We start from the raw sequence: 18904 nt of genomic DNA, 5'->3' as shown, positions 1-18904 counted from the left end.
AGTAAACAGAAATTGATACTCTTGGTTTTATATCTTTAAAATTAATGACAAAAAATAAGCAAACAGAAAAATTATTTACACTGAATACTCCCACAATTCTACAAAGCATGTCAGTCAAATGGACAATATTCTAGAAAAATTCCTCATTCACTCTTTTATACTGTTCAGGTTTTCCACTAATGTATTATTACAGTAAATCTGCATTTACATGGTTTAAATTGCGAATGTTACAACATAAAACTTTGGATGTCAATATTTTTTTCTTTCTTAATAATTATGATCAATTTTGAGCAATACCATACAGTTCATGAAGTAGTATTAAATTGTGAAATCAGAGAGTGCAAGAGAAGGAACTGGCACTGTATTCTTATGAAATATTTATTATTATTTTGTTTATAAAATAAGTGATATGTACAGATCGAGTGTTTGTTCTTTATAATATTAATATTCAGAATAGATCGATATTCACAATAAATGCCATGAATTGGTTTTATTTCTTCAAAATAATTAAAATTGTATCTTTTTCTGCCTATGCTAAACATGAAAATTTTAAATTAAATAAGCCCACCAATGCCTCTAGATATCATCCTTCATTTGTAAACAAGTCCTATTCAAACCTCGAAAATACATTACACACAAAAAACTGTACCAAATTCTTTTAATACATTTAGTATATAAAATAAAAACACATGTGTATCATATGATTCCTTGGTATAAATGTTCACTTTGTCATAAAATGGGTTTTTGTGTGTTTCTGAACTCAGTTTATGCCGTATTGTTGCGATTATTTACATTTTTACGGACACACATGCCAGAGTTACTGTTCAGTCTATTGTGCTGATGTGCCCATATTTGCTGAATCACAGTGTCTTTAGATGAAATCACAGTATTTCCAAAACAGCTACTAAATCCTAAAGTCTGAGCATGTTGTAATGCAAAGAATAATAGAAATAAATAAACTAGGTCCTGTCATCTGAATTGAACACAATTATTTGTCACCACAACGACCAATGTTTATTCTAGGAACAAATAATTTTCAGTTAAACATCCCTTTAATGAAAAACTAAGATGCAATTTCAGAACCAGAACGAGGGTCAAATAGTCATTCTGAAATCACTCTTTGTCAACAAGGTCAAGTACTTTAGCAGCTAGCCAGTCAGAAGTAAGGTTAGTTTTCTGTAAAAAAATCAAAACTGCTAATTGTATCTCATCAACATGTTAACTTCTATGCATAAACTAAGCAATGTGTTTGCCTATAATGACCACTTCGTAAAGTAAGAACTCACAAACATAAAGAAAGTTAGTATTTAATGTTATTTACTAAATGAACCTACACTCTATAATCATGAAAATTAACTAATGTAATGTGTGTGTGTGTGTGTGTGTGTGTGTGTACACACACACACACACACTGGCATATCAATATATTTTCTTATTAATAAACTTACCTATTGGTTCTAGTGACTGATAATGGTGTTCCCAGACATGTCCAAGGAGAATTGGATCTCCCTGAAAATTATCCTGGCCAACAACCCATGCAATAATGTCATCACTGCCTGAGGAAGGCGAGCTTGTCACGATCATAATATCTCTCTGTAATGTTCTAGCCATTGCAACCACCACCACGTGGTCTGCCCATTCACCATTCTTGGCCATTCTTGCACAGTACTCCTCAAAACTCTCATTGTACATGAATTCAGCAAAGTTTATGTTGCCAGCAGACACCTGTGTAGTTAAAAAAAGATTTCTTAGTCTGATCAGTTAGTTCAATGATATTGATATCCACATTCTTAATAACTCTAGAAGTTATACCATCCAACAATGATTTGTGTCTGGTATTTTCCTTTAATCTTATCAGTTCATTCCAAGCTACTGATGTCCATATTCATAATAAACATATAGAAGTTAAAACATACAACATTGACTTGTATCTGGTATTTTCATTAGTCAGATGAAAACTTGATACCCTGTCAGTTGGAAACAAATACCAGGTCAGTGTAATGTCAGGATTAATGTGATATTGTTATTAGTCATTAGTCAGACGTAAACCTGATACCTGGTCAGTTGCAAACAAATACCAGGTCAGTGTAATGTCAGAATTAATGTGATATTGTCATTAGTCAGATGAAAACCTGATACCTGGGGTCAGTTGCAAACAAATACCAGGTCAGTGTGATGTCAGGATTAATGTAATATTGTTATTAGTCAGAAGAAAACCTGATACCTGGTCAGTTGCAAACAAATACCAGGTCAGTGTGATGTCAGGATTAATGTAATATTGTTATTAATCAGATGAAAACCTGATACCTGGTCAGTTGCAAACAAATACCAGGTCAGTGCGATGTCAGGATTAATGTGATATTGTCATTAGTCAGAAGAAAACCTGATACCTGGTCAGTTGCAAACAAATACCAGGTCAGTGCAATTTCAGGATTAATGTAATATTGTCATGAAGCTGCTCAGTATGTCCTGAATTTGACTCCACATGAAAATTGTACAAAACTAATATTAAAAGAGAATGCTCAGAACTTGATGTGACATATTTATTGCATGGTATTTTTTGTGCTTGATGCAAACATCTGAGTCAGCAAGTTTCTTATCAACACATTATAATTCCATCGTGGGGTCACAAACAAAATATGTAATTCAAAATACCCCAACTCAGACTAGAGATTAATACCAGGTTTTTGTTATGTGATGCATAAATGAAATTACTTTGGGATTAAGTCGTTGAATATTTATTTCCCATGCTTTCTATGTGAATTTTATATGAAAAAGGAATACTGTGGTATGTTTTATTTTTGTAAGTCTCAGTTTTGATGGTTTTGTAAAGTAACACATTTTGATGGAACTTAAATTCATGGTTTTGCCTCCAAGAACTTAAATTTTGTGATTTTGCCTATTAAAGTTTGCATATTTATAGGCAATAAATTTTTTGGATTAACCTCTAAAAGTTCCAAAAAAAATAGTACAAAGAATAAAACTATGTTGACAAGAAACAGTGGTTGTTTAATGATTAAAACAAAGCTACCACAATATGAACACCTGTCAAGATCAATTCCTTACATTCAAAATCAAAGGGAGACAATGCAGCAACATGCTAATCAGTTGGTAACACACCTGTGCATGGTCGCTTTTTTTAAAACACCATATATAAAGGTGCACCATCAATTAATTTCTGATGACCATGGCATTATCATACTAGTTCAAGAATGGTAAAACTCAACTCAAATTCCAGTTTGCATGGATGTCATCATTCCATATCTGAACCAAATGCAAGACCGTCTGTCCCTTGCACCATAGAGTTAGAACATCTGATATACTCTGAGCTCATGATAAGACCTGACTGTATGTGGCTCTAAGAATGTTGAACTTGTTTTTCTTGTTCAGGGACTTTAGAATTATTTACATAACAAACATGTGTGAATTAGGAGATTTTGAATCACATGTTCAGTCTTAAACAAACAGCATTTATTATTCTTATACTAATAACATTATTCTTTTTTCTTTCATTTTTAGTAATACTATTGTTAGAATACCTTGCGGTTTTCTTGTTTCCCTATATTTTTACTTATGCCATCACATCCTGATTTAAGGCTCTCTAGGAATCAAACGCAGCCAGAAATTGGTGGGCAGGTGCTTCTTTATCATGTGTGGCTAATTTTTATCAGTGTCTTTAATTTCATAGCACAGGAAATCTGCTTATTCTAGAGAGATTTTCCCTTGAAGAAAACAAGAAGACAATTTGGTTTTTGGAGTTTTAGTACAACAAATATATACAGCATATGAAGCTCATAGTGTAATGATAAAGATTTGCGTAATGATAAAGATTTGTGAATTTCATTCTTTGGTACAAAAAAATCAAAACTCCAATCAAGCTTTTATGCTTTTCAAGTTAAGAAAAATTCAACATTGACTGCACCCATCTGGTCAAGTATCCTACTAGTTCAGTATCAAAAGGAAACAGCAGACATAGGGAATGAAGTCCGAACACACACACATGTATATGTGTGTGTGTGTGTGTGTGTGTGTGTTTTGTCTGACCTGCCAACCCTGACAAGATCGTCTTAGTAAGGCAGCTGGGGTTTTTTGTCTACAAGTTTTATCAGTTTTCAGTAAGGTGCAGCAAAATATCATAAACTTCTAAAAGCTTAAAAGTATGGTATTCGAAACCTGTAGTGACAGTAAACATTATGTTAAACTGAAAAGTATGTATATCACACGCAAACCTTATTTTTACCACTAGCACAGCTGCACAAACTTCAGTTCCATACCCTATACAGCTCAATGGCTTATTGCTATCTCTCAACTTCACGTAATTCTTAGAATGTTCTTTTTTTCCATTTCACAAGACGACCGCAATCATATCTCCCTTCAAGAGACATACTCAAATTGACACATGATGTCCAATAAACAAAACTATGTCCCTTGCTGCTTTCTTCATAAGAATCTCAATATTCCTTTTTATACTTCTGTGCTTATTAACACTTTTTAAGAGGCTTATTTTCCCCTCGTCTTCAGGACACATGGTAATAATTATATGGAAAATGGGAATCAGCCTGGAAATGGGTGAACATAAAATAGAGTATATATGGTTTTGGCTGTCCAGGATTGGTAAATAATGTAAGTTATGTTGTAGGAAAAAGAATCTTTTGAAAGCTTAACCTAGTTGTAAGTGAAAAAAAAAACTAGAGACAGTTTTATTGATGGAAATTCAGTCCTTTAACAGTCTTGAGTTTGGAACACTCATTACAGTACTAAAATTAGCACCTGACTCTTTGGTGTGGAATTGAAAGCACATGTTTCAAACACATGCAGGTCCAGAAAATGCTGAGGCTCATATCCTTGCCTCTACACAGAAACTGACATCCAGGTTTCATCAACACTGATAAATATAGGTTTGATCATGAGCACTCAGAAATATTAAGTTATTGAATTTTTAATATGGTGTTTGAATAGGTTTACTAAGGGAACTGAACTAGTACCACGAGTCCTTCAACATTCGTCACTTGCTGGACACCATTTTTAAAATAGTCTATTATCAACAGTTTGATCATGTAGATGCTTTGTATGAAAAGTATATGCAGTTTATAGCATCCGAGGTACGGTTGTATAGTTAGTCTGGTTCCCTGACTAATTCCACTAATTCCACTAATCTGGATCCATATCAAACACAGATGAACCAATTATGCTTATTTTTCAGCAACAACCAGTTTTCCATCGTTTCTGCTTTTCTTACACAAGTCCGTATTTAAGGGCCATTTTAGTAACACTTATGGCAAAATCGTTAGGGTATATATATATATCCTTACACCTAGTTATATTTTCTAATTTAATTTAGATACTAATTTACATACGGAAATGATTTTTAGAAAATAATGACTTTCATATTCCAGCTTCATGGTATGGGCAGTATAGAATCGTTCTTACCTGCAGTACTCGATTAGCTTTCAAGAAGGCAACAGCGTTCTGGCGTAATTGTTGTGGAGATATTTGTACTGGACAGTTTAGTCGCTGAAGCTGACTGGACACAGCCTCAAAGAAGCAGTTCCCATTACCAGGAGTTTCTCTATGAAATTGCAGACCCACAGTTTGACAGTTTCTTTCCAAAATAGATCGGCTAGAAAGGGCACCTTGTGTCGATTTGTGTAGAACCTGGTACAACAATTTAGGATCTGCACAAGTCACTCCTGCAAACAGAAAATGCTTGCATTCTTACTGCTGACTATAAATAAATCCATACACAGACTCAAACATCTTTGCACGTTTTCTAAACTTTACTAATTGATTGGGTAACTATGTCCATGCAGTAATTAACATCTAGCCAAATTATGTTAGTCTAAAACTGGATATATGTCTTACTGTACTAATTAACAGCATATCAAAATCAGTGAAGCACACTACCAACCCCAGTCAGCAGTTAACATTTAATGTATAAAGCAACTAACTCAGGTGTAGTAGTGAGAACAAGATTTTCAAAATGTCCATAAATTCAGCCCTTCTGAATGTCAGATTGGCACCGTTTTCATTTAGGGCCAACTAGACATCATAAAAAGTGTATAAGTAAAATTCCTACATTAAGACCATTGTCCTTTATGCAGGTGACTTAACATTTTAAATATGGGTGCTATTGTAACCATATTTTTAAAATGGCCACCATACTGTCTGAGAACTCCACCACTTTCATTTACAACCAACTAGACATCCTAAGACCTTTTCTAAGTGAAACCCCAATATTGGTATGACTGTTATTTTAGGGGCATGAACAATAAGAAAGTTAACAAAAAATAACTACTGTGGTAGCCATGATGGATGTCCAAGTAGCTCAATCATTTTCACAGGGCCCCAAGTGGCCAATTGGTCAAAAGCGCTCACCATTACAGATCGCTGCCATCTCACCTCTGTCTGCGTGGATTCGAGTCTCGGATTCAGCCAATATGGGTATGTGAGAAAGTTTTCCAGTAACTTCTCATGGCTCGGTGGTTATTTCCAGGGTATTCCCGGGTTCTTCCTCCACCATTTATACTGGCTGCCATGTATAGCCTATCTTGTGCTGAAAAATGGCATTAAACCCTATAACAACATAACAACCATCATTTTCACTGAAAACTCACTAGACCGTGCATGCACAGGGTACAGGCAATATAAGCGATGTTTTTAAAGCCACACCATATGATGTAAATTAAAAGGTAACATCAGTTCATGCCCACAGGCCACATTTTGCCCACCCTGAACCAGACAATGGCATGAATGTATCTGTACAACTTGGATACAATCCATTCAGTAGTTTAAGAGTAGTAATAACAAACTTGTTCTAATACAAAATGGAGTCTGGATTAAAAACCAATGCATAATCTTTTCTGGTTGATGACAAATGGAGCTAAAAATGAAGGCTCTCCAATGACAACAAAATTTCTATAGAGGAATGGTTAATATGACGCTCAACATGAATTTAAAACCCAATACAACTGGCAAGGCTTACAACAACATCTGTGTGATCTGTGAATTGTGAGCTCCTTGTTTCTTTGGTTTATTCTGTACAAGAGAAATTAGAAAATAGAAACACATAGAAATGCATAGAAAATAACTAAAAAAAAATTTTAAAAAATCAGACTTATTAGTTTGTAACAATTTATTGGCATGGTAAATGAACAAGAATAGGTAAAGCAATAATGTGACCTGATTTTTAAGTGTTACCAATTACAATTCATAATCCCGATACAAGCATTACTTAAGACAATTCTGCATAATCCATATACAGGTCAATTCAGTAAAATTTATTGTCTTATAGGTTGTAAAATAGGGTATCTTGAATCAATCACTAGTGAGCCTTTTGCACACTTTGCTAGTTTCCTCATCAACCTAAATAGGTATGTCCTGAGTAGATATCTTTATTATAGACAGGAAACTTATATCTTTTTATAAATGCTACTGCCTGACTATACAATGACTGAGTCAAAGTCTGATATTTCATGTAATGGGATTTTACGTAATGTATGGTCACAAATTATGATTAAAACACAAAAATTGTTCTCCAATTTCTAATTTATAAACAAAGACTAAAAAAGTAGTGATCTACTGGTTATACTGCAGGGTTTGCAACTCAACTGGTTATAAGGTAGGGTTTGAAACTCAAGTGGTTATACTGCAGGGTTTGAAACTCAACTGGTTATACTGCAGGGTTTGAAACTCAACTGGTTATAGTGTAAGGCTCTCTATATCACTTTCCCCGTGTCTTTCAATCAAACCATGTCACTCAATTACTCTACCTAAAAATAAAGTTCACCATCATTGCCTTCACATCTATCAGTGACACACACACACACTCTTGTTCTCTCCCTATATTACCACATTTATGAAACCGAAGTTTTCTGCCACTGTCTCTAACATCCATCAGCCTGGGACACACAACAACACATCTTGATTACCCGTTTCATACAAGTATGCAATTCTTTACCACTCCCTCCATCAGTCTATGACTCTCTCTCTCTCTCTCTCTCTCTCTCTCGTATTACTTGATTTTTGTGCCAGATAAATATGTGATAGCTTTTTGACTGTCAAAATAGTTCTGGTGGATTTGCAGCAAGATTAACTCTGCACAATCAACTGCCTAGTAATTCTCAAAGTAACTAACTGTTTACAGGAAGCTCCTCTAATGGTCCACTACACAATAGAATTTTTACTTTTCTGTTGTTTTTTTTTTTTTTTGTTGATAGGACGAGGTTTGTTTGATTAGCCGTTACAACTGTTTGTATGATTTTGTTTGAGATTGATTTATAATGGGGCTTAAGATATATACTATTCCCGACTAACTACTGGAGGGTAGACGGAAGTAAATGTGCGAGATAACCACTGAAAATGTTTGTCATGGAAGTATTTTACATGGTTTGTCAGTCCTTCAGTCCTCTCATGATCATAAACATGTATACATGTAGCTGATTGCAGGTATCAGGATTTTACCTGACATGATGCACACAGCACATGGAATGTGCCCGATATTATTTAGCATGAACTGAATGCTGAGGGAAGGGGGTGGCTAGGAGCTGTAAATGTAATGTACATGACTTGTAATGTCCACTTAAGAGAATGGGATGTTTTATTCATATGCACTGATCTGTAATGGGGATGAAAATATGCAGTTGTACTGATTATCGGTTACTGTTGGAGAGTGGGTGGGTATGAAAATAAATGGGAGAAATAATCGCAGGAAATAGTTATGATTTGTACTGTCTACCCAGACATTTCATCTTCATACGAACATAACATATATATGTGTTGTTGGCTCCATTATGACATATTGCAATGAATGGATTTTTGTCGTAATGCATGCAGCCAATAGAACTTGCCCAATTCTATTTTAGTGCTACTATAATCCTCTAGAGTACGTGCTTTGAAAATTGGATGGTGCAGATGGTGTTGTTTTAGAATCCGAGTTTAAAACCAGCAAAAAATTCAAGAAAACCGTGGCTGCAAAGCACTAACGCTTTTGCACAGAGTTTGGAGGTGAAATATTTTAAGAAAACCGTGGCTGCAAAGCACTAACGCTTTTGCACAGAGTTTGGAGGTGAAATATTTTTTAAATTACTGTTTCTTATAAACTGTTATTTCTAGTATAGGACATGGTACAATAACAATTCACTGAGCATGGTTCCAGTTTCGAAGTGGCAGTTGCATAAGTTACTTGTAACTTTGATATCGGACAATTCCTTGTAAAAGAATCATTAAATGATTCTTTTTAATTTTCTGAGAATTTCTTGTAGAAAGGGTTTGTGACCATAATGGTTAAATAAAGGTTAATTTGCAAGACTGGATTCATGTGATATCTTTCCGAGAGTTATGCATTAGTACGTTACTGTCTTTTGAATGGAGATGTGAAGTTTTTCAGTCTTTTTGTGATTCTGAAGTGATAAAAGACGCGTGAGAAAAGATGAAATGAGCGGATAGTTGGGGTCATGCTTGCCTCCTTGTGTTCATATATAGTACCAATAATGTGATTTTGTGTTCTCTGAGATTTCATCTTACTTTATTGATAAAATGTCAGACACCTGTGCTTTAAGCTTGCTTTCACATGTTTCTTGCTCAGTCTTGAGACTGGTGCATATTAAATATAAATTTCAACCACCTTCCTCTCTGCTGTGCTGTTCTTACTGTCTTTGCCAATACAGTTGAACCAGTTTAATATATAGTAGATTCATCATCTTAAAGTGATATAATCAAATAATCCTTACAGTTTGTATCCCATCATAAATGTGAATGCCAAATATGAGAGGGTTTTCTTTTCAAGGTGTGGGTAGCCTCTCTATTGTGCTACTCACTGATATCTCCCACATATTCAAACTTTTAAACAAAATTCTGGAACAGAAATATTTCATATTATTACCTAACCTTCCTTCCAAAGTAATCTATTTACTGTACATTAAAGACCTCCTTTAACATGTTACATGAACTGGATTAGCAATCACAGCTGTTATTACATGTTACAGTGCAAGTGGGATTTGCAGTACAAGTTTTCATTTGCATCAGACACATTATGAAGGCATGATTGTGATGTACAACAATTTATATTGAACATGGCATCATGGAAAAGGGAAGCATTAGAAGATTATACTATCACTGACTTCTCTGTGCAGGTAAATCCTTGGCCACCCAAACTCTGTGACACGTTACCAAACTCAGTTAATGCATTGATCATTGACCCAGCTGGACCCTTGAAAACTCAACTGTTGCTAAATCTGATTAAGAGACGGTTAATCAAGGATCAGTGAATTTGATAGTACCATCCACTGAAGAACAACCAAGTTATGATGTACTCAAGGACTTCACTTAAGCTGTTGCAATGTCAAAGACATCTATGTCATTCACAATTTGATTCTTTTCTTTAATCAATGAAGCCCCCTCCAGTGATGGCCTTGATCTAGGTGCAAGTAATCTTGTTGCGTATAATGATGTGATTCTTACACACCAAGACATCCCTATATGAATATTTTTTTTTCTGCAGTCGACGCAAAAATTAATATGGGATCTATTTGTCACAATGATAACTACAGGCATGTAAAGTGATCAGACACAACTGCAACATATCGATGACATTTCATGGTGTTCACATGCATGATATTGCAAACAGCCATGGGACTCGGTCTGTGGCTGACTTCTAAATGACCAATGAGTTTTAGAATATGTCTTCATGGGAAGCTTAGGACTCATAGAGTTTCCTCACAGCTGACTTAACCAGAACTTCCAGTTTCATCAGGAAAACATATTATGTTGCCTTTGGATGGAGCAATTTAACCATTATAATTAATATATATAGATATATACTAATAAAATCCACAAGTGATGCTATAACAGAGGCTGCTGATTGATGCCACAATGCTGCTTGTGATCCACTGGAACTTCTTCACACATGTAAACGTATCAAATACATGTTACAGTCGCAGAATACCACATAGGTAGACCTCACCATGGACATCAAAATGAATGCCTGCAAAACTGACCAAACCAACAAAAGAGACTGTAGCCAAAACTGTGTAAACCACAGATAAAGTGAAGCAACCTGCAAAAGCTATCAAAGCAATAATGATTGCAACAGAAAGAGAAAGTTTTGTCCAAATCACATGCAAGTGGAATGGTTTTCATGATTGTTGAGCTATATAGATGTTTTACAAAGAATCATTGCTGTCATGCGCATTGCCTCAATGACTGATTAATGTTGAAATTTTATGGTTTAACACCATTTGTCTGTGCCAGATAGGCTATTTACGGTGATCAGTAAACAAAAAAAACAAAAAAACAAAACAAAGAGAAACCCTGGTAAGAACTCCAACCCATGAGAAGCTACATGCAGCTTCCTAACATACCCACTTTGGCCTAATCTGGGGATTTGAATCCACTGAGACAGAGGTAAGATGGCATTGGTCAGCAAAGGCAAGAAAATTAGACCACTTGGCTACTAGGGGCCCCTGCTGAATGACTGAATCCTCACCACAATTTTTGATGTGACTTTCTCTATAATAATCACCATGCAGGAATCCCACACACTTAAGATCTCTCAAACAATTCATCTGTGTTTTTGGTGACTGAGGGTGTAAAATTTGACTGTCGTAAATGACATGGAATGAGGAGATTTAATGAACAATTTTATTAATGATTGGTATAAACTCTAGAACAAATGCCCACTTCAAGTTGTGTCATTTCAGTTAAATCTGCACTATATATGACTGACATCACATGGCCAAGATTTAGAAAAATTCCCACTGACCTGATTATATTAATACAAGTCCTGTGAACTAGCAAGTCTTACACACAGAACCTTGAGGGTCTTGATAATATATTGTGCCTGACATTGTCAGGGCCACCTCAATGATTCATATTAATCTGTCTTGTGATGACATCAGTCACCATCACAAAGTGGAAATTCTGCAAGCATAACCTCTCGGGGTCTTATATTGTTCAGGTTTTTCACAAATGTGGAGCCAGATGATCTGCTGGCAATTACACCCATGGCGCCTCTGCATTTTCCATTAAAATGCTGGACCAGGAATGGTATGTGTTGGTATATGCAGGCCGACCCAGATGACAGAAATGTATATTACAGACTGACCTGATATTTAAATACAGAACGGCTCACACTATTTTTAGGAACCACAAGCATTGTGGTGGGTTGGATTGAGAGTGAAAAGGGTGAAGAAAAACAAACCTCCACCATCAATCTACACATTCTGAAGGAGTTGCTGAAGTGGCTTGCAGAGAATTGCTCTGCACACCACACTTTCTTGTTGAGTCATCGCAGATGACTACCATGGAGTGAACGTGGTCTCTATCACGTCGGAGTGGTTTACTGTGTATGCCTCCTGCAAGAATGCTCTTTAGAGGTCCACAGGGAGACAGACATAGAGAGATAGTGACAGTGACAGAAAGAGACAGAGAGAGAGAGAGGGAGGGAAGGGGAAAGAGAAATAGCAATAGTCACCAATTTATCTACACCATTATACCGGGTATGACGATTATGCACATTTCCTAGTTTAATTAAGATAATGTAATAGATATCATGCCAAATCAAATTTTAGTTAATATTAACACAGCCACAATGCACAGAAAACTGGACTAATACTATTGTGTGGTTTTTCATTCAGAAAAGGCAGTTCAATGCTTTTACTTTGTTCAAAGAAATCTGAACAAACTTGTGCATTGTGTTGATGAGGCCTTGTTGAGGTGAACATTTATCCTAATTTAAACATGAAAAGTAATCCCCTGAGGTACAGACTATTAAATTCCAGATAACTGCCACTTCAATTTATAAAAAAGAAAGCAACAAAACAGATAACACTGAAATTACACACAAATGTGAACCACATATTTAGTCCTTAAACAGTAATGATCCAGTCATGAGGCTGAATATACGTGACACAAAGCTATGAACAGTTCATGGACTTGTCATGGTTCCAACGCTTTTTTCAAAAATAATTCCAGGTCTTTTCCATGTTTATTCCAGGAAAGAAATTCATTTTTCAAGGTTCATGTATGACCATTGATGGAATCAAAGAACCTTTTAGCTTAGATAATGTGCATTTTTCAAATAAAAAATTTCATGTCTCCCACAACATCTGATACAGACATATGAAATAAACCGACTGTTTTAATACAAAATTGTATTTCTATAAGCTGAAAATACCCGGTCACATTATCCATACACCAGGCCGACCAATGGATAAAAACGTACTGGCTTTTATTGTTCATTATTCAATAATAATAAGATTAACCGCTCCAGTGGCGTAGTGGTTAGAGCATCCACCTCAGATGCAGGAAGTCGTGGATTCGATCCCTGGCAAAGACATACCAAAGACATAAAAATGGTACTAACAGCTGCCTCACTTGGCGCTCAGCATTAAGAGGGTAGTGTTAGGACTAGTCGGCCTGGTGTGAGGATAATGTGACTAAGTGGAACATCATGCTACATGTCTGCGACATGATGCCCCAGTGCTAGACATCACTATAAACTGCTACACTGCAGACATCATAGTGATAAGACTGAAAAATTGTCAAAGCTACCTTAAAAATCCAAATCACACACACACATACAAATCAGATTTTTAATGAGCTGACTGCATTCAAAACTAAGCTTAGATGAAAGGTTTGTGATCAACTACTAACACATTTGAAATGAATATTAACAAAATGTACAAACTCTGAACATTTGTTCATATCATGAAAGATGAAATCATAAGACAGTTTTTGTTTTCCAAGAATGCGTCACATCTTACAAAATTATTAAATAAAGCTCATGTTTATTTTGGCACAAAACTTGCTTCTTCAAGAAAATGCTTGATTGTTTAATCTCAAGAACCATGCTATGATCATGTTATATCTGATTTCAAACACTGTCTCTTCCAAAGATGATAATTCACTTTTACACATTGGTGTTCATACCTGGGAAAAAGAACATTTATTTTTTGATGAATGAACAATATACAATTTTTGGCAACCATGCCTCAATCATGTTATATCTGAATTTGTTCTATAGCAAATTATGCTAAATTGGGGTTACGTTATAAAACACAAAGGACTACACATCTTCCATTTCCCCAGTGACCTGTGTAGAAACTGACACTGGCATTTCAAGCTACATGTTACACAACATAATAATTTAGCACCAATGTTCTGCTCCAGGATTCGACATTTAACGTGCATACAATTTCACTTATTACTCTATCTGTAAGAAATGGTAACACTTGTCTAGTCATAGTTTACTCTGACCCGTCCCATCCCATTTTTAATATTTGGACATTAATGTTGTGGTGAGGGGTCCGATTCAAAGCCATCCCCGTGTTGTGGTGACCTAGGGTAGTGAGAATCATGTGACTAGCAATGGAAATGGTGAGTACATGGTTAATTAGTATCATTGCTGTAGTTTAGTCACATCTGACAGCAGTTATAATATTCACAATTTCTCATAAAACGGACCTTTTTCCTTTTGATTTCAAGCAGGTATGACTCAATGTGACCTCATTTAAGTTTGCTAGGCCCACTGGTAAACTGGTACCATATGCCACCATGCATGGCGGCAGCAAATTCCAACTTTGCAATAGGCAATTGACAATGACTACACACCCCAACATAAATGTCCATATACCAAAAGTGGCTGGGAAGTGTCATAGGAAACTCAGATTTCCCATCTTCCAATCCTACTGCCAAAGGTTGCCATGATCAGACTACCGTAACATAAATCTGATCAACTGAGTGTTTTCAAAAATGACACCGCTTCTGGCAGGTGGAAATATCTGCACCTGCGGTTGCATTGCTTTTATTGTCAATATTACCTTTGTCACAGCACAAAAAACTTTTTTAATTCATTTATGCTAGAGTCAGAATATATTTATTGCCCAAATTTTAGTCACACCACACACAAAAATAATACTCACATGAGGGTAAAGCTTCATAAAATCATGGGATATAGCAGGCTTTAACCAAAATAAACAATTAAAATCTAAAACACTTAATGTCATACTACTGTTTGCAAACAGATTTTACTGACAAGCTGTTTTTTTGTACCAAGATTGATGGCTATATAGGAATGTTAGTTTTATCACATTTGATTCCACAATATTTGCATCTTTAGTAAACTAACATATGAAATATTTAATCACGCATGCCTTTCATGCCTCAAATGTAATTATTACACCACTTTATAAGGCTACTTTCCTGTTGTTGATGGGGTGACCCTACAAAAGGGGAACAACTGTACTTCTCTTGCAGATACATGGGGGTATATAGGGTGTTCATGGAGGGGTAGTACCTCTGGTTGGGGTGAAGCAGTCATCTTTCTTCGGGGCCCTAATAGGAAAGGAACTCGCCAGACACAACGTGGACATTGCTGCCTTGAGCAAGACCCAGCTTGCAAGAGAAGGCTAACTCTGTAAAAGGGGCCCCTGATACACTTTCTTTTCGAGCAGCCGAGGAGTGTAAACAGCACCATAAGGCTGGTGTCTGCTTTGCAGAGAAGACAGCACTAATTGGCAAATTGGTGGACCTCCCAAAGGAGTAAACGACAGCCTCATGACCATGAAACTCCCCCTCTTGTCTGGAAGAAAAACCTTACCATCATCAGTTGCTACACTCCAACCATGACCAACCTGGATGGAGTGGAAGTCAAGTTCTATGAGGATCTTCACTCAATCATTGCTGACATTCCAATGGCATATAAGCTTGTAATTCTTGGCAACTTCAATGCAAAAGTAGGCTGTGATCACCTTGCCTGGGATGGAGTGCTAGGAAAGCATGGAGTGGGTCATTGTAACAGCAATGGTCTCCTTTTGCTCCAGACTTGCACCGAGTATGAACTACTGATCACCAATACAGTCTTCCACCTCCCTACCTGTAACCGGACATCATGGTTGCACCCTCACTCTAAGCACTGGCATCTCACCAACTACATCACTGTCATCAAAAGGGACAGGCAGGATTGTGTGTGTCCAAGTCCTTGTGTGGTGCCAACTGCTGGATATACCACCGCTACATCATCACCAAGCTCAACATCCGTATTCAGCCCAAAAGACACCCACAGGGAAAGAAGGCTCCTAAATGACAAAACATCACGAAGCTGAAATGCATCAGTACCAAACAGTCTCTCGTGAATGCCCTGGGAAAAAAACAGAAAGACCAAGACTGGTTTGATGAGAACTGCGACGAGATCAAGCAGTTGCTGGATGAGAAATGTTGCCTCCATCAAACCTACCTCAAAAACCCAATGTACACCTCCAGGAGAGATGTGTACAACAATATACACAGAACTGAACAGCAGAAACTCCATAAGATGTGAGTCACATGGCTGAGAAACAAAGCTGATGAGATCAAGTACTATGGAGACAAGCATGACATGAAGAACTTCTACAATGCCCTGAAAGAGGTGCATGGATCATCTGGATCATTCCCCCCTTCTCAGCGCAGACGGGAACACACTAGTTACTGACAAAGAGAAGATTCTTCAATGATGGGGTGAACACTTTGACAGCATCCTGAATCGCCTTTCATCCATCAATTGTCTCCCCCAATTACCCATTTTTGAAGACTGGATGACCCTGCAACCTTGCTCAAGACAGATAAAGTGATATGTCTGCTCTCAAGTGGCAAAGACCCTGGATCAGGCTCCATCCCAGCTGAAGTCTACAAGGAAGGGGGGCACAGCTCTGATAGAAAGGCTCCACCAACTGTTTCTGCTGATGTGTCTATAAGAGACGATCCCCCAGGAATTCAAAGATGCTTCCATAAACCAGCTGTATAAGAGGAAAGGAAACCGCCAGTGCTGCGACAACCACCGGGGTATATCCTTGCTCTCAACTGCAGGAAAGATACTCGCCAGAATCCTACTGAAATGCCTCACTATACACTTTGACCATGGACTCCTGCCAGAAAGCCAGTGTGGATTCCGGAAAGAAAATGGGACCATCAGCATGGTGTTTGCTGCGAGGAAGACACAAGAAAAATGTCAAGAGCAAAATGCTGACCTTTTCTCCATCTATGTCATTTTGACAAAGGCCTTTGATGCTATCAGCAGAGAAGGCTTGTGGAAGGTAATGGCCAAGTATGGATGACCGAGAAAATTTATATCCATGGTGCAACATTTCCACGATGGCATGCAGGCACGAGTCCAGGACAATGGAGAGACATATGAGCCAATCCCAGTAACCAATGGCATCAAGCAGGGTTGTGTTCTGGCACCGACACTGTTCAATCTATTGTTCTCCACCATGCTAATGCTTTCAGAGACGGAGATGTTGGAGTCAGCATCAGGTACTGTAAAGATGGAAAAGTGTTCAACCACAGGAGGCTTCAAGTGAAAACCAAGGTTATGACAGACACCATCAGGGAATTCTTATTTGCTGATGACTGCACCTTCAACGCTGGCTCAGAAGACGACCTGCAATGTAGCACTGACAAGTTTTCCAGCTCCTGCACAAGCTTCGGTCTCACCATCAGCACCAAGAAGAATTAATTTCAGCATCAGCCAGCCCCTGGAAAGCCCTATGTTGAGCCCAACATAACCGTCAATGGCCAAAAACTCAATGTAGTGAACCACTTCACCTACCTTGGTAGCACACTGTCAAAGAGTGTGACTAATGACAATGAGGTGAACCTCCGCATTGCCAAAGCCAGTGCAACTTTTGGCAGACTCTATGCCAATGTCTGGAATAAAAGAGGCATCAGCATCCAGACCAAACTAAAGGTCTATAGGGCAGTTGTGCTCCCCATACTTCTTTACACATGCAAAACGTGGATGGTGTACCAATGCCAGGCCAGGAAACTGACCCACTTTCACACCACAAGTCTCAGGAAAATCCTCAACATTAAGTGGCAGGACAAGGTTCCAGACACTGAAGTACTCGCCCAAGCAGGTCTCCCCAGCATCCACTCCATCCTGATGCAGTCCCAGCTATGCAAGACGGGACATGCTGTATGCGTGCCAGCAATCCCAAGGAGGTCAAAAGAAATGCTTTAAAGACAATCTGAAAGCTACATTGAAAACGTTCAATATAAACCCTGATTCTTGGTAGCAAACAGCAAGTGATCGAGTCACTTGGTATTCCTTCTTGCACAAAGGCTCCAAGTTGTGCGAATCTAGCAGGCCAGCAGCAGCAGAGCTGAATAGGCAAGCAAGAAAAGCATGTGCCATCAACCTTCCTGGAGAGGTCCCACTCATCCCTTGTCCCTTATGCAATCGAATATTCCATGCAAGGATTGAGACCTTCACATACCTCGGGTCCACCATCTCCAGCTCACTCTCCATTGATTCTGGGGTGAATGGCATGATTGCCAAGGCAGCTGCAGTGATGACCAGACTGAACCAGAGGGTCTGGAACAATCCCAACCTCATGGAGAAGACCAAACTGCATGTTTACCAGGCCTGCATGCTCAGCACACACCTCTATAGCAGCGAAACATGGTCCACTTATGCAAAACACAAGAGAAAACTCAACAGCTTCCACCTGAGATGCCTGCAGTGCATTCTGCACATCAAGTGGCAGGACACCCAATAAAGAGGTTCTGGGATGCACCAACATGAACAGCATGTTCTCCATTCTCAGAGAGAGGTGCCTTCGCTGGCTCGGCCATGTTAAGGGAATGGACCCAGGCCACATTAAGAAGGACCTGTTATACAGGGAGTTAGCAGAAGGCGCATGACCGACTGGATGGCCATGTCTGCGCTACAAAGATGTTTGCAAGAAGGACATGAAGACAGCCAACATCAATGTCAATGACTGGAATAGCTGTGCTAATGACCGTTCCACCTGGCACCTAGCTGTCAGACAGGGCATTTAAAAAGCCAAGGAAGACAGAAACATAAAGCATGCTAAAAAGAGAGCCAGAAAGAAGGCGAAACATCAACTTACTCTGGAGCTACACCATCGTC

At 37.9% G+C, this 18904-nt stretch overlaps 1 protein-coding gene across 1 annotated transcript in view; it reads right to left on the bottom strand.

Annotated features, from left to right (window-relative positions):
- Nucleotides 1-18904, bottom strand: part of LOC149784774 (uncharacterized) — a 43234-nt gene that overhangs the window by 14110 nt on the left and 10220 nt on the right. The window contains exons 5-6 of the mRNA XM_089933049.1: nucleotides 5431-5690; nucleotides 1449-1725 (exon numbers count right to left, since the gene is read on the bottom strand). Of these exons, the coding sequence (XP_089789175.1) occupies nucleotides 1449-1725; nucleotides 5431-5690 (537 nt within the window). The remainder of the gene's footprint in view (nucleotides 1-1448; nucleotides 1726-5430; nucleotides 5691-18904) is intronic.

The sequence above is a fragment of the Sinohyriopsis cumingii genome, chromosome 14, assembly GCF_028554795.1.
Source record: "Sinohyriopsis cumingii isolate HCF-2022 chromosome 14, ASM2855479v2, whole genome shotgun sequence".
Classification (NCBI taxonomy): domain Eukaryota; kingdom Metazoa; phylum Mollusca; class Bivalvia; order Unionida; family Unionidae; genus Sinohyriopsis; species Sinohyriopsis cumingii.
This window is presented reverse-complemented; position numbering and strand designations above follow the sequence as displayed.